This window comes from Melanerpes formicivorus, unplaced genomic scaffold (assembly GCF_026170545.1).
Source record: "Melanerpes formicivorus ecotype bairdi unplaced genomic scaffold, bMelFor1.0.p_v2 SCAF_10, whole genome shotgun sequence".
NCBI lineage: Eukaryota > Metazoa > Chordata > Aves > Piciformes > Picidae > Melanerpes > Melanerpes formicivorus.
In genome coordinates this window covers 19,599,853-19,626,685 of record NW_027142362.1, presented here as the reverse complement: position 1 = coordinate 19,626,685, position 26,833 = coordinate 19,599,853, and the positions used below count along the sequence as shown (strand labels likewise).

Here is a 26,833-nt window from a genome sequence, read left to right as displayed (position 1 = left end):
AAAGCAGTCCTAAGAGGAAAGAGAGAGGCAAGGGGAGAGAAGAGCAATAACTCATTAGCAGAAGCTCTAGATGTGTGCATTCTGCTGTTTGCCACATATATACAAGGGAGCTTCTTCAGAGGGCAGAGAAACCCGTGAACTCTTGGAATATTTTAAGTCTTTCCTTGAGATGTCAGCCAAGAGCTTCAGTATAGCCACAGTCACTGCTGTGCTTATTTTCTGCTTAAAGATACAACTCTCAGTGCAAGCGCCGTTGAATGGTAAAGTCTCCCAGCTTTCTATTTTATTCTCACTGTAACTGAGGGCAGCTAATGTATGCAGCAAACTGGTATCTTTTAATTGTTACTATTTCAAAAGCATGTTCAAAGTTGTATATTGTTGCAGTCTGCAGTTGTTTGGAGTGAGTATTCTTATTTCAATTTCTCAGAACAGGTATTCTGATATATAAAGGGAAAAGAAATTTGCCCTCTGATTTAGTTTGTATTACAGACTTCTTGCATGCTCAGTATGCCTTGCTTTGTGATCTTTTTGTTTCTCTTAGAATGAAGCAGACTGGCCTTTCTCAGTTAGTGGAAGAATCACACATTTCCTTCTGCCCTGTTTATTTTTTAAACCAGAAGAAAATAATATCTTTAATATTTAAACAGGGCCAATTTCAGGAGTTCAGGACTCCTCACTCTCTTTTTAGAAGTTAATATTAATCTATTCAGGCTGATTATAATAATTTTCCAGCCATTTAAGCTAATAATGTACCTAGTGTGATTATAGAATATGAGGGAGAATCACTGTAAAGGGTTGTGTGAGAGGACTTACTCAGCACATACATTCAGGGGAAAAAAGTCCTGAAGGCTCAAGTGTAATCCAGAACCGTCAGCTTCATACAGAGCTCTGCCAAGACAAGCATGGGGTTTTCACATGGGCTACATAATGGTGGGATTCAAAATTTTAAGGTAACCTTCTTATTTTGGGCATATATCCACTGAAAAGTGGCTCTACTACCTAGTGGAATCTACTGCCTGAAGGGAAGAATTCCTAGAGCTTGGTGCTTTACAGAACAACAGAATAAAGCTTGGTGTTTTCTAGATGCTTCCTCTGACAACACAGAAGGTTTGGAAGCGAAAGGATATGTCAAAAAGATAAGTCTTGAGATATGTTCTGAAGGGAATGCTGGAGAATTCTATCTTAGAAATAGATACCCAGCACCAAGAAATAGCAAGAGCTACAGTATCTGCCTGTTTCTAACATCTTCCCATGTCTGAGACACAACTATTGTAGGTCATCACAACAAAAAACATTCCAACTTTTTCAGCTCCCAAGCTACATTGGAAACATATTTTGTACTCTGGATATTGATCAGTGACACAGATACACTAGCTCTAGGAACCTCCTCTACCATGCATTGGCAAGTAACTGCTTTATGTACCAGAACTCACCCCAGCATGAACAAAGAGGCAAGGCAGTGCTCACAGGTACAGAACTGTTGGTAGTCCCCTTCTAGATTTAAGTCAGACACTCTATTGATTCTTACAATCTTGAAAGATTTTTGTGACAGCCTGCCTCATCCTATTTTCATTATCAAGCAGAATAAGGCTAATAGCAACCTTGTTTACAGTCTGAGGATAGCAGCAAATGACTCCTGCAGCTCCACATGTTCATTCAGACAAAATCAAGAAGATTCTGCCACCTGGTTATCTATTCATCTGCTGATCAAAGTTAGATGAAATAAGCATTAAATGTGCCTCAGCCCCACCTACACAAGTTGCTATTATTGTGCTCATCGGGAAAGTCATAACAGTAGTGAACTGCAGTTCAAAATGTTCACAGACTAAGAAAAATGTCACTTGCCAAAAGAGTTTAAGATTTTGTTTATTTTTGTTCCAGTTGTCATGAACACCAAAAATATTAAAAATATTTGAAACTGACTGCTTTATGGTTGTTCTACATGATAAAAATCACTTTTGACATTTCATATGCATTTTAATGGAAGTAAGAGCATGAGAAGAGGGCAGCTATTGTAGTTAAGTCAGTATTTCTTCAAACCCTGCTCAGCTGAGGATGTGGCAATTTCTAAAATCTTCTGACACTCAGTTGCTATTGCTGTGCAAGTTCTACCTCCAGAATGTCCTGAGTCTGCAAGTGCCTCCATAAAAACTCTGTAACAGATGATCCTCTGCAGAGAGAAGGGGAGAGAAGACAGAATTCTTCTGTGCAAGAAACCTGGGGACTCCAGGCAGGATCATTACACAGACCTCGTTTTGAAAATTCCAGTGTAAAACAACAAGGGACACTGGTCCTAACCAGCTGGAAGCAGAGAGCTTAGTGCTTCCAGCACATATCAATACAAAAGAGCTAAGTATAGCTGTTTTACACATCTTTAAAAACTAATCCCAAACATTTCACACGACATTCTTTGAGGAGCTGTATCTGTGACCACGTGTCAGAGTACAAGAAATGCAGCCAAGAATCTGTCCTGAGCAGAAGTGCATCTAAGGATAAACATTTGCTTGCGTGCACGCAGGCACACACAGCCACACTGAGTGTCTGCAAGACTCGTAATTCAGGACTGGTTTCTATGCAGAAACAAAACCAAATTTGCATTAGCCTTATAACCCAAACTGCTCAGTTCTGTCAGAACAAGCACCCGTAAATTACACAGCAAGCAAGCAGGTTTAAGGAAAAAAATAATCAATCAAACAAACAAAAATAAAATCCAAACCAAATCCAACAGAAACCTAAACAAGACATTTCCAAAGATATGCAGAGACCCTGTCTCAAGTTCTGTTCCTTAAGTAGGGGATGAATATTGGTCACTTTACCACCCCCTAGGATTTTTCTGAGTTATACAGGCTTGTGTATCGTACTCCCGCTTTTTCAAAGTCCATCTATTCCTGTCTGTTTCAGACAGCAAATCTCAGAGCCTCTGTACAGAAGTGACTGTCCGTCATTTCTCAGTGTAGGAACTGGCAATCCACTAATGGTTTTCAAACTCCTCAGCTAGGTGTGAGGGGGAGCATTATAGCTACAGCCCTTTCATATTCCTTAAGTTTCCTAATCAGAAAACAAAACAAAACAGGGATATACCTACATACAGAGTCTCTGGCTATTCCACAATGGAAAAGATAGATTGACATAAGTTTTACTTAAGGATTTAAATGACCACAGGAAAGTCACTCCTATGGGCAGGATCACAGAGATAACCAAATTTTGGTCAAGAAGGGTTCCTAATTTGGAAAGCATTTATGTTTTGTTTACTATCCTGGGTCTAGAAAGACGGATCAAGTATTGCAGCATTCAGTACATAGGTTTAAGTGGCAATGTATTTATTTACAGACTGTGATCAATTTCAAACACTGACAGTAATATTTCTTTTGTCTTTAAACAGGGTCAAAATGGTCCTATATTGGTAAGTACTAATTTGTACATGCAAAGTTATGGCTTTTTCTGTATTTTAAAGACAACATGCCAGGTGTGTTCCACTGAGAACTTACTAGGTTTGGCATCTGTACCCAGGCTTGGATCTGGTCCATTGTCTTGAAATCTGTTATTCATCCATCAGTTTTTGTATTTGGATGACTGAGAGTCAGTTATTGAGTTCTAAACTACCTTAGGGAATGATGAGAACTTCAGCCAACTAAGACTGGCCCTACAACTGCAGAGATTCTCCAGAGCCCTCTGTTTCCCTCACTGTCACTGGGCCACACCTTGAGTACTGTGTGGCCACACCTTGAGTACTGTGTCCAGTTCTGGGCTCCTCAGTTTAAGAAGGACATTGAAACACTTGAGTGTGTCCAGAGAAGGGCAACAAGGCTGGTGAGAGGCCTTGAACACAAGCCCTATGAGGAGAGGCTGAGGGAGCTGGGATTGTTTAGCCTGGAGAAGAGGAGGCTCAGGGGTGACCTCATTGCCCTCTACAACTACCTGAAAGGTGGTTGTAGCCAGGAGGGGGTTGGCCTCTTCTCCCGGGCAACCAGCACCGGAACAAGGGGACACAGTCTCAAGCTGCGCCAGGGGAGGTTCAGACTCGAGGTGAGGAGGAAGTTCTTCACCGAGCGAGTCATTCGTCATTGGAACGGGTTGCCCAGGGAGGTGGTTGAGTCATTGACCCTGGAGGCGTTCAAGGGGAGATTGGACGTGGCACTTGGTGCCATGGTCTAGTCATGGGGTCTGTGTTGATAGGTTGGACTCGATGATCCTCGAGGTCCTTTCCAACCTAAGTGATACTGTGATACTGTGATACTGTGATTTCAGCCTAGATCTACAAAGTGCATTCCTCTCCCTAACCACATGGGTCTTCATTTTTAAAGTACAGTCAGATTTCAGCAAGTCACCTGTATTATGTTACTGGAGACAGCTCCCTGAAGATCCCAGCATATTTAGGAAAGCAATATTATTTTGTACACTAGTCCTTTAAGACAGCAACTAAAAGGATGCAATAGCTGCTCAGGAAGAGGAGTTATCCAATATCGGTAGTGTTTTACATGCCACATGCCCACAGAGAAATGGGCAGTACTGAGAACCTCAGATTTTTTTCTAAAATTTGTTCTTAAGCCTTTGGTGGTGCTCCAAAACAACACAAAGAACCTCTGAGGTTGAACTTGCTGTTAATAACTACTCCCTTTGGTTGTGCTCCAGTTTACCTGACTCACTTCACATAAGCAAAAGGAAAACTGCCCAGCTGCATATCTGTAGACACAAATGGAACTGCCAGCATGCATACATATACTTCCCATTCTCATTGGGAAAAAAAATAAAGCTTGACACAGTATGAATAACAAAAGCTTGGGGTCTTCACCTTAACAGTAGCCATCAGATGAACCTAACCCTGTTGGGTAGCAAGGAAAGCAAGTCTTCTTTTACTACCATCAAAGTAGAAGTTTTGCCTTCCTTCCCAGGGTAGAGCTTGTTTAAATTTGTTATTTGCCCCTTGCTGGGAATTTGGGTCCCCATGTGTATTTCAGAGTGTGCTATTCTCAGTAACCCAACTTAATCAATTCCTATCAAGAGCCTCCACACTGCAGTCTGATTTCTAATATATACTGAAGAACAGACAGAAGGTTCACAAAACAGTTTCTTACTTTTTCCTTCAACTACTGATTTTTACATGCATCCAGAAAAATGTAAAAAAGCAACTTCAAAAAGTTAAAGTGGCAATTCAACTTGTACAGAATGTCTCTTTTCATATACCTGGAAAAAAAGCAGAGGTAGAACATGGGTCTGCACTGGTAAAAACGGTGATTAGAGAGACTGCAGTCAGCCAGAAAAGAGCCTCTCCATACTCTCCTAGTGATCCTACACCTGCCACCATTTACCTTTAACTCTGTAACACATTGCAATGCCTCCCACTAAAATTAAGTCAAAAGGACATAAAAGGAAGGGAGGGAGGGAAGGGAGGCCATCCAGAGGGACCTTGACAGGATGGAGAGGTGGGCACAAGCCAACCTCATGAAGTTCAATAAGAGCAAGTGCAGGGTCCTGCATCTTGGTCGAGGCAATCCCAGGCACAAATACAGGCTGGGCAGTGACTGGCTGGAAAGTAGCCCTGAGGAGAGAGACTTGGGGGTGCTGGTGGACAAAAAGCTCAGCAGGAGCTCTCAATGTGCACTTGCAGCCCGCAAAGCCAATCAGATCCTGGGCTGCATCAGGAGAAGTGTGGCTAGCAGGTCGAGGGAGGTGATCCTCCCTGTCTACTCAGCCCTGGTGAGACCCCACCTGGAGTACTGTGTCCAGTTCTGGAGCGCCTATTACAAGAGGGATGTGGAGGTGCTGGAACGTGTCCAGAGAAGGGCCACAAGGATGATCAGAGGGCTGGAGCACCTCTCCTATGAGGACAGACTGAAGGAGTTGGGGCTGTTCAGTCTGCAGAAGAGGAGGCTCCGAGGTGACCTAATTGTGGCCTTCCAGTATCTGAAGGGGGCCTACAGGAAGGCTGGGGAAGGACTTCTCAGGATCTCAGGTAGTGATAGGACTAGGGGGAATGGAATGAAGCTGGAGGTGGGGAGATTCAGGCTAGATGTGAGGAGGAGGTTCTTCACCATGAGAGTGGTGAAACCCTGGAATGGGTTGTCCAGGGAGGTGGTCGAGGCCCCGTCCCTGGGGGTGTTTAAGACCAGGCTGGATGAGGCTCTGGGCAGCCTGATTTAGTGTGGGGTGTCCCTGCACATGGCAGGGGGGTTGGAACTAGATGATCCTTGTGGTCCCTTCCAACCCTGAATGAAACTATGAAACTATGTAATCAGGCCTTATCTTTTCAGCACAAGCTTCCAAGGAAACAAGCATTTGGCTTGGATACAATGGAAATTACTGCATTAGATGTAATAAACACAAAGGCTAAACCTCTCTGCCATCTGCCTTTTCCTTAATCAAACTTCAGTGATGCTACTTGTTCTTCTTGATTTCACTACTCTTGTATATAGAACAAGAAAAACTGCCTTGAAAAAATAGCACAGGCTAGTTAGCTGGGGCAAAAGCCCTTGGCCATCTCTGACACAAGTTTGCTTTGTGTGGGCTGCTTCAACTCCTGTAGAATGGACAATGTCAACAAAGTATATCATCAGTTAAAGAACTTAAAGAATTGTTCCAATGCCCCACAGCTCTGGACAGCATGTGCAAGCAGCTTTTGGCAATGTTGCTGTGTGGCTGGAAGGTACAAACCTGAAGTCCTCTGCCCTAGAAGAGAACTGGTACATTTGGAGAGCTGGGTTTCAATTCTTTAGATTCTGGTTTTCTGCTTCTGTAATATAAGAGGGCTGAAACGAAATCAAAGAACCAGGACCACTCCTTGAAAGTGGAGAAGTAGCTACAATGGGAAAAGCTAGCTTTACAGCCAAGTTTAAAGTAATAATGCCAACAGAATGATTAACATGCTTAAACAAGTGAGGAGACAACTTCATCCTACAATGTAGACACAAGAATTGTTGTTACTAGACATCAGGCTAATGGAACTTGCAAATTCTTCCAATTTACTGTCATGAAATACTCCAATTCACTGTAGTGCTGAGAACCCATGCTGAAACCCTTAGGAAATGCCAGCTTTAGTGAACACACTAGAACATGTCCCAGATTTCTTCCCATACAGCACTTGAATGGAGTAGCAGGGACAGCTACAGCCCTTGGCAATTCCACCATCTCACAAGCTTCCCTGTGAACATGTATGTGGAAGATATGCATATACTGGATACATGTACATGGAATGGTATGACTGAGTTCTTCCTGGGCTCTGAATGAAAGGAACCCATGCAGTTATATACTGTGGCAGAAAGCCTGGATTCTCAGTCTTCATTACTAGGTTGGCTCTGGGCTAAGAGCAGCCATGCAGCTTCCAGCTCACTGAAAGCAGGGCAGAGTGCTTTGCCTGGCTGCAAAACTATTACAAACATTCCCAGTTGTTACCAACCCAACGCATTTTAATACACTAGTTTACTTCAAATTAAGAGAATTTGGACAGCCCATGAGAAGCTCAAACAACATGAATATTAATTGGTCATCAGAGCAAAAAAATGTTGGTAACACCACTGTCTCATATGGCTACTTTCTTCTTTTTTTTTAAGTCAGCCAGTGTACACATCCTGGGAGCAGGCAGCACTGTTTTCTTAAAGGAACATCTGTCATGCATCATTCAGCAGTGGTAGAGCTGCAGGGCTGGCTGAGGGCTTAGGCATGGAAAACTAAAAGCTGTCAAAGGAAATGACACAATGGACACGTGCAGCCGGGGTGCTGAGGGTACATTGCTTAGCTCATTGACAGCTGGGCAGCAAGACTACCCAAAGAATTATTACTACTATTTAAAGACATTTTTTATGAAATAGCCATGAAAGCACAAAGGGTTATTTACAGCAAAGTAGGGGAACATGGTCCTGGAAACTCATGTAAAAGAAGGCCCACAAGCTGGATTTGAGCAACCTGAGTTTGCATTCTTTACAGTAAGGAAAGTTCATGGCTGCATTGGGAGCAGTAGTAGCAGAAGAGGTCCTATTTCTACCTGTACCAACAGCTCCTTACTTTAATTTGCTGTAGCTTAGAGGCCTTGTTAAGTGGAATTGCAGATATATGTCACAGAAAGGATAACTGCTCATAAAGCTCAAGGTACATAAAGACTGTGATAACTACCACATTTTAGAGAAAAGACAAAAGTTTCCCTAATGAACTGCTAATGTTGGTGTGGAAGTTCCCATACTTTGTTACCAGCTCCTAAGTGCATCCAATTCATCCAGGCATAGTCCTGAAAAAGTGAGTGGTACTGCAGGACATGATTTTCACTGTCTGGGATTAGACTTCTAATTTATGCACAAATTCAAAATTATATAGAAATCTTCTTGCATACTATCTTATCAGTGTACAAAACACACAAACCTTCTAAAATTACTGAAGGTGTTTTACAAAAAAGGCTTCTCACAAGTTTTTCTGACACTGCTGTAATCTTAGCTCCCTGGAAAGTGTTACATTTCAGTGTCATTGTCTTGCACATCAAAGTCCAACCTCAAGAAACTATGATTTCTTTGTATATGCTGATATATATTTTCCTGGTGAATATTCTTGAGTATGTGTATCTCACAGTATGGAAAATTGTCTTTCACATTTAAAAAGTGAGCCTACAGTAATACTCTCCTGACTGTTAATTTTCCTTCAGAAAAAAATCTGAAGTTGCTTTGTCACTGATGACCCAATCTTACATTAGATTCTGGCATTCACGATTCATGGAAGATGTTAACACACTGGGTGGACTTCAAAGAAACCACAAGGAATATTAGAGGTTTTGAAAAGAACACTTCTCACCAAAGAGTCAAGGAATGCAGTGTATTTAGTTTAAGCAAAGTGAGAAACTATGTCCTCCATGTTACAACCACTTCAATGAGGAACAGAAGTATGCTAACAGGAGGTTTTTCAATTTTTAAGCAATGAAGTAAAAGCAATCACTATTTATACAAAGACAAAACTAGACAAACTCACAGTGAAAAGCATGCTGCCATGGAGAGTAATTATCCACAGGGCACTAATGAAATATCTTTTCCCTGCAGTGCTTGAAGGAAGAGTAGATGTTTTTTCCTTGCTGAAATGTATTCTCACCACAGTAAAAATGAAACCAGGTCCAATGGCCTGTGTTATACAGATCAAGAGATCAAGCTGAGTGATCCCAAAAGACTTTCCTGCCTTAGGAAGAACCAGGATGAATATTCAGAGTCATGGAGAAACACACATTTCAAGTTCCTCTTTTATTATTTAAATCCAAATGGTCTCATCTTACAGCTTGCAAACAGCTGCTACCTATTAATGTGTAATTAAATCAAAGGCACAATTAAAAATCTCTTGGTATTACCTATTCTTTGTAGAACCTGCCTGAGGCAAAAGACTGTAATAAAGAAAAGTTTCACCAGAGTTTGAACAAGTTATTGCAGGTCAAATTACCTTCCATTTTTGCAAATTAGCTTTTAGCTATGGGTTGTACAACAGTGCTAGATAGAGCCAGACAGTTTGTATGGTAAGGAAAGGTTTGTGAGGATCTGGCTTTCTGTCTACTGAAAAATATGGAAAATTTCCTTTTTCAGCAGGAGTCTCTTCTTTCAGCAATTCCCTTGAGAAGGCTGGAATAGCTGCGTTACTACACATACACCTCTTATTTCCATGGGGAAATTAATCCATGTCAGCAAATAATCCAAATACTGTCTTAGATACAAATGCTATTTGTCACATTTGCAAGCTCTGACGAGAGACAAAGCCACCACAAGAGAGTCAGAGGATGCTGGCTGTGGTGCTGCGTGGCAGTTTTAGGCTATGCCTTTAAAAATTTTTCACGAATCTTGACAGAAAGTAGTAAAATGCAAATAAATTACTATTGGGTGTAAAAAGGAAAATGATGATAGTTCTAAACAATCTTATTGGAAAGTTATCTACCATAAGATTTAGTTTGCAAAATCTTTTTCTTGCTTCTCTCACTTCTTTGCTTGAGAAAGATACTAATTCAACTTTTGTTTGACTTTGGCTGCATTGTTTTGGCTACGTCTAACATCTCTCTGCTCCTTTCTCTTGTCCCTTTTGTGTACAGGGGTGGTAAGGGGAAGCAGGGAGGGAGAGGCTATTAGCTTCCCCTGGTCTTTGGCCAAGGGGGGCTTTGTGCTGTTTATTAATTTTAAATACCTGTCAATATTGTAAATACTGTATATTTTGTACATATTCATTGCATTCCATTGTAGACTGTAGTTTTGCTAGTAAATACAGCATTCATTTGCTTCTAACTGAGCTGGTCTGGCAAATTTAATGTTAGGGGGGAATTTTCAACCCTGCAAGCCTAACCTGATGAGCTACCCATCCCACAGTTCCCCAGGATTGCAACATCAACAGCAGTTGAGATTCTCAAAGAATCAAGAGGCAGCAAAGTGCCTCCATGTGAGATTTTTATTGGCATTTGGCCCATTTCTATTTAATGGCACACTGGAAAGATTAAATTAGGATTTTTAAAAAAATTTAAAATGTTTAAAATTCAGAAAAGGTTCCTATCCAGATTTTGAGTGAAGGCTGAAACACAGGAGGTTTTAAATTAATTTCATAGTTGACAAGTGTGTCTCTGTTCATTCACACAGGTCCTGATGGAGAGAAGGCCTGGCCAAAAAAATACCCATTTTGTGGAGGAGTATTCCAATCACCAATAGATTTCCACAAGGATATTCTCCAGTATGATTCTAATCTCTTGCCTCTAGAATTCATAGGCTATAATGTGCCCTCCACTGACCACTTTACATTGACCAATAATGGTCACTCAGGTAAGAGAGCACAATGACAGCAAGGGATTGTAAAGGAAAGATTGCTGGAGCCTGTGAATGTTTATTTCATGGGTGAACTACTTTGCTTATCAGATAAAATAAAGGTGTGATGATGAGGCCTTCACATCAGCACACCCACATCTAGAGAACAGGTTAGGGAAACCTGGGTCTCTAGTAAGTACAAATGGATTCATAGTGAGCCAAACTGTGGTTTTTAAATAAGCTCTAGGCATGCTAGAATTACATCTTAAGCTTTTCTTGTTACTTTGGTTGGAGTGCTTTGAAACAGACTTTGTGATTTTTTATGATGAGATAAACTGATAAAATACGGGTTCAATGGGTCTCTGGTCTCTGACATTCCAGTCCCATCAAAGCAACTCAGCTGGATTATGAGAGGGAGAGGGGGAAAGCAAAAAAAAAGCAAGCTAGGAGCACCATTTTGTTCCTTGACTTGTGATAAAAACCTCTTTAGTATAAGGTAAGATAAAAAGACAGAAAAATAATTAGATACAGCATACAAACATGTCCTACACTGTAGTACTAAATCAAAGTGTCAGTACAGTAGGTAAAAGCAGAGAGGATGCAATCTCAAAAAGGTCTACTATATTGACATAATATACAGTATCAGTAAGGAAGTCCCACCATTTTTTGTTCCTTCCTGAAACATTTGATAACGTAGAAGTAAGAACAGTAATAAGACCCAGCTTCTTCATATCCTCCTATTACATAACCATCAAATGAACCTGTGTTATAAGTGTGGCTTCTGTATCTGCTCTTCTCCAGCATGCTTGCTTAAAAGATGCCCAATATGCAGACATCTCTTTTTACCCTCATTCTTACAGCAGGGTAAACCTGCTTTGTAGAACATCATAAGCCCTATCCTCAGTAAGGGCCAGCCTCTTAGGGCATGGTTCCTGGTTTTCCTCTTGATCAATTTCTCCATCATACCCAGGCTGCTTTAGACAAGGAATGGCTGGGACACCCTGCCTTTTGGATCTTTTCCTAAGAGCCTTTCTTGATTCTGAGTGAAAGATTGTATTGTCACACTTGAAGTATTAGGCTGATACAAGCAACAGGCAGAGAAGGAAACATCATCGGTAGACTTGAATGGTGCCAGAGAGCAGGTGGAGACAAACGAGCAATACTGAGAGCCCATCCCTTACGTAATAGTCACACAAGTAAAAGCAAATTCCTCGTACAGCCTCTGTCACTAACACTGTCAGATCTTGCCCCTAAAACAAGAAGTCCAACTGCTTCCTAATGAAAACCAAGACAAAAATATATTCCTGTCTCAGTAAAAATGGGAATTCACTTCTAAGGTCAGTGTCTTCCTGGAAAGCAGGGGACATGCAACCCACTGTAGAAACCTTTATCAGATATGAATATTAATTGCTCTGAATAATGAAAAATTAATCTCTATTGCAGTCATCATTACACCATCTGCTGCTATTTTCTCTTATGGACAGAGGAAATCAGTAGGATGCTTAGTATTGTGGTATCAGTCATTTCTACATATAATTAATGTGCTTCATTGGCCAACTAATTAAGTTAGAGTTACCTGCTTGAGCCAGACCGAAAACAGAAGAGATTAAGAAAAGCTTTTTAGCACTAGCATAAAAATACATGGGCTTTAGCTGTTCCTTCGTTAAAGTTTTGAGCCTTGTTTCCCCTACAAGACATGCCTGGACACTCCAGAAACAAACTGTATTCACACTGGAAAATAATAAACTGCAAAGAAATGGATCCGTTCTTTACATAAAACATTTCTTTATGAAGTGCCAAAATTCCCAAGCAAACTATTCAGTTTTGGCTGAGCCAAAAATTATTGCTTTAATTTCTATACAAAAACTAACCAATTCTGTCTTCCACATTGGAAAGCATTAGTGAGCAGAAGGGAGAGCAGTGTACACAAAGGCCTTCCTTCAGCATGCCAGGAAAGGAAATGCCAGTTCTTAAGGCCTGTGATTATCTTGCTGCTTGACATCAGTGTTCTGGGTTTTGGGGAGAGAGGAGAGGGGTGGAAGTTTATCTGTTTTCATCAGGTGCTTGTAAAAGAATATTAAGAGGCAAAGAAATTCAATACAACAGGAGTTTAAAAAATACTACAGGAAATATTAATTCATTAAGCTATTTTCAACTGATTTAGGCTTCAGTTTTGCTTTAACGTGCTAATAAAGCTGGGGAGCTGAGTGAAGGCAAACCTCATGAAGTGCGGAGTCCTGCATCTGGGGAGGAGTGACACCAGGCACCACTACAGATTAGGGAGTCATCCTGCTAAACAGCAGCTCCATGGATAAAGACCTTCAGTCCTGGAGGACAGCAAGTTATCCATGTGATAGCAAATTTGCCTTTGCAGCTGAGAGGGCCAATTGCATCCTGGGGTGCACTTAGAAGTGTGGCCGGCAGGTTTAGGGAGGTTTTTCTCCCCCTCTGCTCTGCCCTGGCAAGACCACACTTGGAATACTGTATCCAGTTTTGGGCTCCCCAATTCAAGAGAGACCAGGATCTGCTGAAGAGAGTCCAACAGAGCTACAAGGATGAATGAAGAGACTTGAACATCTCTCCTGTGAAGGAAGACTGAGAGACCTGGGGCTGTTCAGTCTTGAGAAGGCTGAGAGGGTATCTTAGCATCTGTAAATATCTGAGGGGTGGATGTCAAGCTGAAGGTGCCAGTCTCTTTTCAGTGGTGCCCAATGACAGGACAAGGAAAATTAGTACAAACTGGAACACAAGAAGTTTTACCTCAACACAAGGAGACATTTCTTTATGATGAGGGTGACTGAGCACAGGAACATGCTGCCCAGAGAGGTTGTGAAGTCTCCTTCTTTGGAGACTTTCAAAACCTGCCTGGATGCGTTCCTGTGCGGCCTGCCCTCCGTGATACTGCTTTGGTTGGACTCGATCTCTGGAGGTCCTTTCCAACTGCCAGCATTCTATGATTCTGCAAATTGCCTCTTCAGTAAGCCTGAGATAATTTTCCATTCTTCAGGGAGAAGAATGCAACAAGTCTCACATTCAATTCCTTTAGCTTAAGAAAACAGAAAGAGAGTACATTCTAAATTCTTCTGAATTACCTAGAAAGGATTAAAGATAACTAAATTGTTTCTCTCCTAGCACAGACTAACAGATTTGAGTTAGGAATCTGCTTTGTTCATGCTCCACACATAGTAAGACATTAGACATAGTAAATTTTTATTTGCCCTGTGCTTGAAAGGTGTGGTATCATCTGCTCCCATTTGCTTTTGCTCTGCTTACAGTGAAAATGTATCTATCACCTACTATGTACATCAGAAACCTCCCATTTGAATACACTGCATCTCAGCTTCACCTGCACTGGGGAAACAGAAACAAGTCTGAAGGCTCAGAGCACACAATCAGTGGGAAGCACTTTGCAGCAGAGGTAAGACAAGTTCAGATCAGGAAAAGGAACAAAAAAGGTTAGGCAGTTCCCACTGGTTCAAAGTGGGATCTTAATCTTGAGTATATCACTGGAGGAAGGCAAATGCCACTCCAATCTTCAAAATGGGTAATATGGAGCACCCAGGTAACTATACACCGGTCAGCCTCACCTCCATCCCTGGAAAAGTAATGGAACAATTTATCCTTGGTGCTGTCCTTAGGCATATCAAGGACAAGAGGGTCATTAGGAGCAGGCAGAATGTTTCTACCAAAGGGAAAATATGTTTGACCAACGTGACAGCCTTTTATGAGGACATAACCAAGTGGATAGATGATGACAGAGCAGTGGGTGTGGTTTATCTTGATTTCAGAAAAGCATTTGACACTGTCTCCCACAACATCCTTGCAGCTAAACTGAGGAAGTGTAGTTGGGATGATCAGGTAGTGAGGTTGAAGGATTGAAGCCAGAGAGCTGTGGTCAGTGGGATGGAATCTAGTTGGAGGCCTGTGTCTAGTGGAGTCCCTCAGAGGTCAGTACTGGGACCAGTACTATTCAATATATTCATCAATGACCTGAATGAGAGAACAGAGTGCCCTGTCAGCAAGCTTGCTGATGACACAAAACTGGGCAGAGTGGCTGACACACTGCCCTAGTGAGGCCACATCTGGAGTATTGTGTCCAGTTCTGGGCCTCCCAGTTTAAAAAGGACAGGGAACTGCTTGACAGAGTCCAGTGCAGAGCCACAAAAATGATCAAGGGAATGGAACATTTTTCTTACAAGGAGAGACTGAAGGAGCTGGGTCTCTTTAGCTTGGAGAAGAGGAGACTAAGGGGTGACTTCATTAATGCCTATAAATATGTAAAGGGTGAGTGACAAGAGGATGGAGTCAGGCTCTTCTCAGTGATACCCAATGACAGGACAAGGGGCAATGGGTGGAAGTTCAGGCATAGGAAATTTTTTTCACTGTGAGGGTGATGGAGCACTGGAACAGGTTGCCATGGGGGGTTGTGGAGTCTCCTTCTCTGCAGATATTCAAAACCCGCCTGGATAAATTCCTGTGTGATCTACTCTATGTGATCCTGCTCTGGCAGGGGGTTTGGACTGGATGATCTTTCAAGGTCCCTTCCAACCCCTAACACTCCGTGATTCTGTGATTCTGTAAAAGGCTGCAAGATTCTAATCCAAGTATTTATGATATGGATATATACATCAAAATACTGCACTGTGCACCACAAAAGGGATAAACTCTGATGTACTTTCATGAATACACCACAAGTCAGGGACTCAGAGTCTAGGTTCTAAACACAGGGCTGGCATTGGATCACTTGAGTAATTTCAGGCAAATTCCTGGCTATTTGACGTCTTGGTTCTTCTCTGTAAATCATGTGTAGCATTTAGCCACAAGACATTGCTTCTCTGTCTGCCTTTACTGACTTTCTTCTGTTCAATGAAGAACTATTTGCTATCTTTTCTAATCATAAATTAAGGATTTGGGACATTTACCTCAAAATGATTAAAAGGGAAACTAGTCAGAATAATTTGTTTGTATAACAGCACCTTAGGAACCTGTTTCTTCTCTAGTTGTATTTAACACCAGGGTTTGCTAACGTGTTACTTTTTCAGAAAAAATTACTGGTACTACAGTCAAGATGCCTTGAAGTGATCAATACTCATTCCATCCCACATTATATAAAGGGGTGTGTGTGTGTGTGTGTAACACAGCTACAGCAGGGCTAGGAATAGTTGTACCAGGACCTTTTCCTTTTCTCTAAAAAGATCATGCCACAACAGCTAGAAATGACTGAAGGATCTCATTGTATGGTCATAGCCTGAGGTCCTTTTTATCTGTGAACCAGAAAAGTCCTCATGCCCCAGACATTACCATAAAATTGTATCTCCTTCTTTGTAGCTGCATATTGTACATTATAACTCTGAGAAATACCCAGATATAACAGCAGCCATGGACAAAGCGGATGGACTGGCAGTTTTGGCTGTTCTTCTTGAGGTAGGATGCAGGATTTTGTTGTTTGTTTGTTTAAAATACGCTTTCAATCATTAAGTCACCAGAGACCTTTAACGTACAAAATTAGCTAGATTTAACAACGCTGTGGCTGAATAAAAGTTCTGCCTTTTCTCTTTCACAAAAAAAGGAGCCAGATTCCAGGAGCACATACATAAAAACAGGAACATACCTGAAGAAAATAGAGATTCTGACTATTTCCCATGTTTTTCAGTAAATTAACTTCAGCTATATTCAATCCAATTTTGCAGCCATTGGTAAAGTTTATCGAACAATAGCAGTGAATTTCAATCTTACTTAAAACTGCATGAAGCAGTTTGAACATAGCAGAGAGGCACTGGCAGACACAACCCTGGCTTTGGTCACTGTATGTAATTAGGACTTGACCACAGTCTTCAGGTTCCAAACTTCCCAGATTCTCTGAATCACAGCTTACAGTAAATAAGTAAATTCAGTGCCCTTTCTAAGATGAGAGAAAGACAGCTTTCCACTTTTCCTCTCTGAAGCCTCACATACAAGCAATTAAAGATAATAATGATCTGAAAGAGAAATTTTAGAAGCTTGCACATACACAATTTTCTTTCCCCCCCTGCCTCTTTTAGGATTAAAACTCCTCAATAAGATAACTATAAAGATTACTTTTAAACATGAGAATTTTCTACAGCATAAAAAAAAATACTGAAAACATCCAGGTTTTCACATTTCCATCAAAAAAATGCAAATGTTCTAGTTAGCAGACAAAGCTCTAATTCTCATTAATATTACCCAAACTCACTTCCTAGCAGCTCTAACAATCTGACAATTCTGTGTTAAATTTCAGTTCATTTGGAACTTGCAGCCACAAAAAGTGTCAGGGTATTGTACATTATACTAAGGAATAATACTAGGATTCTGGTTATTTCTGAGCAATGGTATTTAAAAATCAAAGACACAATGGAGATAAGGTCTTTAAAAAACTTTCAGACAGCTGCTGGCTATTACAGTTGGTCTAAGAACATCAGTTTAATATATCTAGGTGTCAGAGAAGCTGCTAAGCACCAGCTCCAAAGAATCCATAAAACCCCCACTGATTATTAAACTGAAAAGCTGCTGCTAGCAGTTGAAAAACATGGTCTTTGATAGCTGAGTTACAGCTCTTGCCAGACAGTTGAGTTATAGCCCTTGCCACTGGCCCTGCAGTACCCAATAAAATCTTTCTTTATCTTCCTGGACTAAAAAAATGTTTGTGGGTGGAAAAATGTGGCTTTGAATAGAAACCAGTAGATGGTCTGAGAAGCCTGTCAGTTGAGAACTTATGCCTGCAATGTTCTCAGGGAAAATGGTTTCTCTCCATTTGCACAACATGCTGAACAGGCAAGGACAAAAGAGTCTTCCAGGTGCACACCCAGAGACCTACACTACAGTTACGATAGCATCATGACAAAGCTGCTCTAGTAGCTCTAGAGCCAGTAAGAGCATTATTTGGGTTCTGAGGATAGTGTTAATGTTTTAAGTAAAAAGAAATTCTATGCTATTCCAATATATTAATACCTGGATGGTGGAGACACTTGCCTTATGACAGAGGCCACCAATACTGCTATCTGCTGCATGCAGAAGTAAAGACTCATGTTCAGACTGTGGTGCTTGGCACAGCTATTAACAGTCTGCTCATTACAGATTGGACCCTTCAACCCATCCTACGAAAAGATCTTCACGCACTTCCGGAATGTGAAATACAAGGGTGAGTGGCTATAAACCTGCACCAGATTTCACCCAGGGAGGGATTGAACAGGCTGAAGAAAGAGTCCAGAAATCCCTGGTAAACCAGTCATGAGCTGTGCAGGACTAAAAAATGCAGTGCATTTCTGTGAAGAGTGGATGGCTAGCATGTGCCATGTGTTTTGGATTAGGCATTACTTCTTACACAGTGTTTTTTGGTTACTATGGCCACAGTTCATCTTACAGAATTCTGACTAGTATCTTAGCAAGATTTGTACACAGGAAACCTAAAAGGCTGTATTCCTTATGAAACTGGGATAATCTCTGTTAAAATGTATTTTTCTTTACCTAGTGATATGACTGAAAGCATGCTAGCCACTGAAATCAGACTCACTTCACTGATATACTACCTGTGTGGTAATGGCGCTGCATTTAACATGAATCCTGTTTCAGATCAGACAGCCCAAGTCCCAGCCTTCAACATTCGCGAACTGCTTCCTCACAGACTGGATGAGTATTATCGCTATGAAGGATCCCTGACAACTCCTCCTTGCTACCCTAGTGTTCTCTGGACAGTTTTCCGACACCCCGTTAAAATTTCACAGGAGCAGGCAAGTTTAAACACAGCACATGTTTTCCTAATTGGTGTCTGCTAAAGCACAGCAACCACACATTCTCATTTCCTAGTCCTGTAAAGCTGGAATACAACCATTGCTACAATCCTTTAAGTGAGAAGAGCAGCACAGAACTGACACAAATCAATATCCTATCAGTTTGCAGTTTGTAGTTAGCATGTTCTTAGATGACCAGAATAAATAAAGGTCAGACAGCTGCATAGCAATTATTGTAGAGTCAGCTTGAAAAAAGTCACAGCCAAGTGAGATGAACTTCTGTTTCAACTATGTACTTAGTCCCTGTTTTGAGTCTTTCCATGAGTCACTTCCAGATCACTTTCGTTCAGACTTCATGTCTGAACCCTATTCATGGAGTGTTTTAGTGCAGCTTTGGTCCTGACTGACTTAAGTGAGATAGGTTTGGTAGATGTTAAGTTTCTAAAAAACATGTCATGTGCTATTTGTCAGTCTTGAATCCCTTGGCTTTTCTCCAGCTTACATTCTTATGCTTACCTAATTAAATTATTTTGTTCTTTGATGGCCACTTACATAAACCCCCAATCGCTATTTTCTGATTCACGGAATTACAAACACAGGGGGGAAATGTTATTCTCAAAATCTCTGATCAAAATAGTTCATGCTCCTTATTACAAAAGTCCATTCTTAGCTTTGTCCACTCTGTAAGATCATGGCTTTACCAAAGCAGACAGTTCTTTCATAAAGCATCTTTAAGGACTGTTTAGAAATTAGACTGTGCTATGGAGAACATGCTATAAAGTGCTACCATGTTACCTCCCATCCAGTTTTCCTGGTAGGTAATTACTAAGCCTGACCAATTTTATCAAGACATAAACAAAGTACAGGCAAGGGTTTGGAGGTGCCACATTGTTCATATATTATTATGTATTTTGACTCACAGGCCAGAAAAGAGTTAAGTATTATTTAATGTATCCTCTTCCCTTTGACAACCCTTTTGATTTCAAATGCACACTCTCAGTGATCATTCAGTGGCAATGCTTCTTCTGTACACTGGGAGCTGAACAGGGTGCTTCCCTTTATAGTTACTGGCACTGGAAACAGCTATGTACTGCACAGAGAGTGGTGACCCAGAACCTCTGGAAATGGTCGATAACTTCCGAAATGTTCAGGAATTTCATGAAAGACTGGTTTTTATCTCCTTCCATGAAGGTAAGTTGTATGAATACTTCTAGGTAAAGTGAACAATGATGTGTGTAAACTTGAAATATTGAAGTGGCAGTCCTGTTGCATGGTACCACTACAAAAATATAGCAGCCACATTTTCACACAGTTCACTTCGCTCCCTTCTCCTACTACTGTGTTTTCATAGAGTACATAAAATGGCTTTTGTCAACAACAGATATCAGGCAAGTAGTAAGCAGTAACTTCACTCTTACTGCTTCAGAGTCAAGTAGCAGAACAACCTTCCTATCAACTTATCAGCTACGAAATCAGATTTGTTTGCAAAATGTTGTTAATAATTGAAACTCTGCAATAAACAAAAAGTATTTCTCTGACTATACAACTCACATGCAGGATATACACAAGTCACACTGCAGATTCTACTTGTTCTGTTCCTTGATTTCTTGTTGAATACAAGAGCCACAGTCATAATATTCTATTCTGGCTTCATACCTCTTATCGAGTCTCTACACCACCAATGCAGAGTATAACAGTTACTGAACACTGCTTCAATGTAATCTCATTTTAAATGAGAACTACACTAGCATTTCTCCCATTGATAGATTCTAACTCAATAAGAAAAATTATCAATTCATCAACAACCAATAATAGCCCCATGACTAATATACAAACTGGTATTAGCTGCACAAACAATATTTTGAGTAAACTAAAAGATGGCTAAATAGTCAAAAATGGAAAGCACCAGAGTACGTCAGTCCCTTTTCTGCTTTTGTGTATTGGCCAGCTAGAAGTATCCCTCTCCCATGTTATTTTTATATGACCAAGAAGAGGGTTAAAACTTTCTTCCCAGATCTCAAATCTCAAACACTGGTTGCCAACTGCAGAACTAGTTGGTCCAGAATGGCTATTTCAGAAATCCCCCTCAAATCTCTGCTCAAGTCAGATTATGTACAATGATTTTAAAGAGCAGACCCAGGATTTGCAATACAGCTGCCAAGTTCCTGAGACTGTAATGCTTCCTCCACAGGGTCTCTCTTAAATCCATGTACATAAACAGTCCTCTATAGCAGTGAATAACAGACATTTTCCAATGAGCAGCTACCTTATGTTTAAGACTAGTTCATTGTGGAATCCTAGAGATCCATTTTATGCTTTTTCTACTCTCTCAATTTGTCAAGATTCAAATACAAGGTGGACTTGGCAAAGGCATGTTGCTGATTGCTAACTGCATCTGTGGGCTAGTGCTTTTTTGAGTCAGACTGGTCAGAAATGAGAAATGCAATTTTCCACCTGCTTCTTAAGCTGACCTTTCAGCACCTGACTACCTTGTCACTGTAAATCACACTCAGTACTTAAAATGTAAAGAGTTACAATCCATCATCCCAACAACTGAAAATCAGATACTATGCTTTTCTTTAAAGACTTCACAGAAATAGTGTATTATTATTTCCATCCATTGGGAAAAATTTAATCCGCACGTGACTTTCTCAAAATTGTTGTTGTGAACCAATGCCAAACCCCAGAATAACTCTTGGCTCTTTGCTAAATCACATGATTTGGCTCCCATGGCCAGGTGATACCAGCTATAGAAGCATTTTCAACATATCTATAAAGCTGGTATGACTTACCAGAGTTGAATTGTGTGGCTTATAGTGCATGCTGCTGTTCTCACTCAGGAACTGGTCTTTATGACCATGAGAGGCATTGCTCAGTGCTACTTTAATAGAAACCTCATTCAGTATAAGTTAATTTAATTACAAAAGCTCATTGACTTTATCAGTGAAGCATAGAAAAATGTTCAAACAATTTCAAAAAGGGTATTCATCACCCCTCTAATCTCACATTCCACCTACTAAGATCACAAAGGCACTCACAGGTGCACCCCCTCACATAAAGGAAAAAGAAAAGAAAATATGGGGGGAGGGAAAAGTTCCTATCAAAGCACAGGATTAAAGGACACCTGGCTGCTGACTGCAAGGGCCCAGGTTGATTCAGCCAGCTGTACCACAGGTAGGAATACAGCACACTTATTAAGAAGGGAAGGAGAGGCCACACACAGAATTGTGGCTTGGGTCAGGCAACCACATAAATTTATTAAAGAAATCCTGTTGTGCACACCATAGGCCCCTGCTAAAGCAAGTTTTCAGAGCACCTTTTCTGCCTCTTCAAAGCCAAGACTGAGGGCTGGCATCTTCACTTGAGCACAGTGGCCACAAGGTGGGGCCAGGAATTAGAATCTGAACTTCTGCTCACTATTAACAAATACTACATTTCAAAATGCCTCCAGTCTTAAATGATTATTCAGAAAAAATCAAACATGCTTCTAGTGTATTTTGTCTGTCAGTCAGCTAGTCTAATAAAATCAGCTTCACATGCATGCAGCTGACATTCATTATGGTGTTCAAACCTTCCACTACCTACAAGTTAAATGGAACTGGAGTCTAGCTTTGATTACAGCACTGTGATGAAATTCAGTAGTTCAGTATCACTAAGGTTGGAAGAGACCTCAAAGATCATCGAGTCCAACCTGTCACCACAGACCTCATGACTAGTCAATACTTTCTACCTAACTTTTGCAAGAAGGATGTCTCATCAAACAGAAACAACTCCTCTACCCTTCCTCTTTAAACTACAAGCTTTTTCTACAGTTACCTATTTGGTATTATATTTTGTTTTCCATTTGACACACCTTTACTATTACAAAATCTCCTTCTTTAAAAATACAGGGTTTTTTTTCAGCTCCATGGATTGCAAGCTTCTTCTGTTCACCTGGACTTAAAATTAATAAAGCATCCACCTGGTTAAATGGGATAAAGTTTTACATTTCTGTAAAAAAATATTTGTACATTTCAGCTAATTTGGCAAGAGAAAATATTTAGATAGGATTACATGAAACCTTCCAGCTTCACTCTGAAAGGGTTCTGATATTGTTCAGAGAGAGAGAGAGTAATTTGATTGAATATAACATATGAGTAGATTAATTTTGAAAATGCAGCTTAGAAAAGAGTGCTCACTTTCAGGATCTTTAGGAGAGACAAAATAAATACCTCCATTGCCAAAAATATATATGAATACATACATATGTATACAAATTATCAAAGATGGCATGATAATGATAACCCCTGAGATCCCTGAGCAAACATGAGATGACACAGTTCTTCATATTAATATCCTGAATTCACTCTTACCTTCTTAGATGCCCTTAAGCAAAGCAGATCACTCTTTAGGAGTCCACTTTCTATGCTGTCCTGTCTAGAAAAAAAAAAAAAAAAAAGGCTTCAAATTTAACATCCTTAATTGCCTGGGTTTAGTTCTTTAGTTTTGCTTATGTTGTCTTATACATTATAGCATCGAAATCCAGAATGTTTCTGATCTGCTGTGTCTGAATGCTGGCCTTGTGACTTCAGCAGGTATGAACTGTGGATAGAGTTGTAGGATTAGGACATCCATAATAAATTATCCTTTCCCAGTCCATAATTGCAAAGTGGTATGAGCAGGCTGTAGGAAAGTTGCAGATGCAGAATGCAAATGTTATGACAGATTAGAGACTAACCTTATCCTCTCAAGTACATGAAATAAACTGTTCTGTATGCTTTCCTCTTCTCCTAGGCTTTGTTGTTTCTGTTGTGATAGCCTGCACGCTGGGAGTTCTCACTGTTCTTGCAGTGGCCTTCTGCCTACTGAAGAGGAAAAGGTAAGCTGTCCAGCTGTCGTATCACAGGAAAAGAAGTCAAACCAAATTTTTCTTCTGACACAAAGAAGTGATTGTGTGTCCAAAACCATGCACATTTCTATAGTGGCAATATTTGATCTGTTGTAAGATATGCTCTTTTCCTATAAGCTTTGATTTATCACTGTAGATGTTATTTCTCCTGTATCATATATGCCAAAGGAAATCTATTTTATTGCCAGCAAAATAGGTTTAATATGGCTGAAAGGTGTCTACTTGCTTCAAACTTTGTGCCACAGTGGCCACCATTCTGCTGTTGTAGGAATGGCTGTTTCTTGTGAAAAGCAACCATATAAATTGTTTCCTTCACAAAATAAAAATTACTTAAACAGTGCTCATATAGTCCCTTAAAGAATACAAGGACAGGTAATAGGGAATTGTGGTACACAAGTACCAGGGAGAACAGAAGACCATTTTCCACTCCAGGTACTGGCACGCAGTTAGGAAATGAGACTCCCTTTCTAGACTAAGTGGGACAATAAACTGTGTCGGTAACAGGCTTACCTAGTTTTTCTGTTTCTCTCAGTTGCCATTTCCTCTTTTTCTTGTTCTTTTTGCTAGCATGGCTGCTTTTCAAATCCTTTTTTTTTTTTTTTTTTCTAGAAGAGTATGTGAAACAAAAGGGAAATGGAGTTTTAGAAAAAAGCTTTCCCAAAGGTCACATCTTTCAAGTGGGAGGAAATCTGTACTGATATGAGATCATTGTTGCCACCAAAGCCAAAGTCTGACAAAAAGACTCACTGCAGACTTTGAGATCAGCCTGATCCTTTTGTGATCATCACTGAGTGCCACACAGAATGTATTCTCCTGAAATATCTTTAACAATAAGATACTGTGGCATTTGCACTGGTACAGAGAAAAATAATCTAATGTATACATAATCGACCATTTTAAGTAACCAGTGGTGCTTTTCTTTCATTGCAGTTATAATTATTTATTTGTTTCATTTTAGCTGCAGAAAGGGAGGTAAAGACAACAGAGGGATCATCTACAAGCCAGGCATGTACAAGGGGGAAGAAGACATCACCAAACTTTGATGCCCTACTGTGACAAAAGCCCCTTTTCCTTCATGGCACTGATTTATTTTGTATTGTTGGAACACTCCTCTTATTCTTAGCTAATGATAAAATTCAAGAGTTTTCTGAAAACATGACAAAAGTTTTCTGTAGCCCTGTTTTCCAGTGAGATATGACCAGTGAATACTCCTGAACTAAATTCCTCACCGTAATCTTTTCATGTTTGCTGCTTACTGAGTCTGGGTCTTTTAACTGATTTTACAATTAATCCTGAACCTCAGTTTTATGGTTTGTTTAGCACAGATTTTCCTACAGGTATTCAAATCTGAAGACACTCATCAAGCTATAAGCTCTCTTCCCTGATAATTCAAGGTATTGGTTTTAGCATCATGATTATAAACAGGATACAATGCAATGTGTATTTGAGATCAGAATATGAACTAGGTTGTTCAGCAGATACAGTTTGTACAATTACAGCAAATTATGTCAGAACATTCACCCCGGCTTTGTAACAGAAGTGTTAGAGGAAGACAAAAGGAAAGACAATGACAGCCACATGGATTGTTAGTAAGGATCAAACCCTGGAAATCAGTGCTAAAAAAAACCCTGCTGCTAGAGGAAAAGCTCCCTTTCCTATTATTACACAATCTCACAAATCTGTTATGGAGGTCAGCCTCTGTACAGCATTGGAATTAGAGAAACAACTTGTCTTAGTACTCTGCTCTTATTTATAGTGTGCATATGAATGATGGGAGATAATGCAGTTGCTGCTGCTTTGAAGCAGACTTGCCATTTAATAATAAAATCTTGATTGATTTTACACTATGTATTAAAACTGCACTTATACTTACTTGCTGATTGAGGTCTCTGAACTTAGTAATTTAATTATTACAAAGTAACTGAAGTTATCTTTTTCAAATATCATAAGCTACTCTTTCTAGAGTCTCATTAATTTTTGAAAATGAGAAGCATAAGCCTAACTCTTTCCACTGTAGGCAAAGTGAAATGTCATTGACTTCATGAAAAACAGGGTTTAGCCAAACTAGCCCCATATGTATACAGAATAACTCCTGAATTTAACATCTCAAGTGTGGATCTGAAATGCTTGTACTTCAACATACAAGTAGGAATCGATTGAGCACAGGCTTATACCTACAATAACTTCCGATCCAAATGCTGTTAAACACTACTGGGGAAATTCCAGTCTGAACTTTACACTTAGAACTCTTTTACCTTCAGTAGCACCACCATCCCATTTGTGATTTTAAATTAATACATTGCTTTTGTATATGTTATCTCCGTTAGAGATAGCAGATGCGTACTTGTTTTGATTCCTTCCCCTTCCACCCCCAAGAAAATTGTTTGATGTCAAAAGCAAGCTTTTGAGTGGGAGAAGTAACTTATGAATACATACTGTACATGAAACTGAGGAACATAATCTTACAACTAAGTACACTGTATTTGCCAGTATTTTTCTCTCACATAAACACACAAAGATCATCCTGTTGAAATGTTACTACAAAGGCAGCATTTGTGTGTTATAGGAAGCATTACTTACTCTTTGAATGTAAGCGTTGAAAGATAAGAATAGGTAATAAATGCTTATGATGTTTCTTTGGTCTCTCTTATTGCATCTAGAAGACTGGCATTTAAATTAGTATTTTAATCTTCAGCTCAACTGATTAGAAACATCAATCAATCACTTTCTTTTGCATGCAACATCCTTGCCACCTGTAAAAAGCAGCATAAAAACCTCAGCCCAGTACTGTAAGTTTACTCTGAGGAAAAGCCTTTGAAAACACAAGCACATGGAAAGTTTTGGGTTTCCTTACTACTGGATTACCAGTTTGCACAGCCAGTGGTCCCTGAGCTGTAAGAATCTAAAGTCATGTTTTCTTGGTTTGTTAGTCACTATCATTTAATAAATCTATTGAAGTATTAAAATGTCACATTATTTTAATACTTCCCAGGACCTCTATTTTGTCATTATTACATGCACAACATTTCAGATATACAGAAAAATCAAGCATCATCAGAAAGACCAACATAATTAACATGCTACCATAATAAATCAAATTACACAAATCACAATTCACTCTTCTTTAAATTGAATGACCCACTTTTGAGGCTCTAATAGTACAAATGAAGACTAAGTAACTTAAGCCAGAAAAGAAGTGAAGAAGTTAGATGCCACAAGAGGTGCAGAGCTGTCCTTGTATTTTCCTGTGAAATAAGGAAGCACACTCCCTTGTGTTACAATGCACCTATAGCATGACAGTGTAATCTCAAGTAGAAACTCAAGAGTATTTATTTCCTGTAAGCAAATATGAATATCCTCACAGAGGTGCTTTACTGATTGCCTTACTTCCTAGTTTAGTCAAGTGTTTCTCCTCTCAGGAAGAGATTATTAAAATAGCAGCTACCAGGTTTTCTTTTTAT

General features: G+C 40.0%; 2 protein-coding genes across 2 annotated transcripts in view; one reads left to right on the top strand and one right to left on the bottom strand.

Moving 5' to 3' along the window:
* The window catches only part of USP3 (ubiquitin specific peptidase 3), an 82,478-nt gene extending 58,301 nt beyond the window's left edge, over window positions 1-24,177 (bottom strand). The window contains exons 1-3 of the mRNA XM_068144076.1: window positions 23,883-24,177; window positions 23,202-23,328; window positions 22,837-22,900 (exon numbers count right to left, since the gene is read on the bottom strand). The gene's annotated coding sequence lies outside the window, so the exon portion shown is untranslated. The remainder of the gene's footprint in view (window positions 1-22,836; window positions 22,901-23,201; window positions 23,329-23,882) is intronic.
* On the top strand, window positions 39-26,575 carry CA12 (carbonic anhydrase 12). Its single transcript, XM_068144080.1, has 10 exons — window positions 39-260; window positions 3,383-3,403; window positions 10,575-10,754; window positions 14,012-14,154; window positions 16,065-16,160; window positions 17,832-17,895; window positions 18,327-18,484; window positions 19,549-19,675; window positions 23,258-23,342; window positions 24,331-26,575. Exons 1-10 carry the CDS (start codon window positions 71-73, stop codon window positions 24,413-24,415), a joined length of 1,149 nt encoding a protein of 382 aa, XP_068000181.1. The 5' UTR covers window positions 39-70; the 3' UTR covers window positions 24,416-26,575.
* The last annotated feature ends 258 nt before the right edge of the window (window positions 26,576-26,833 follow it).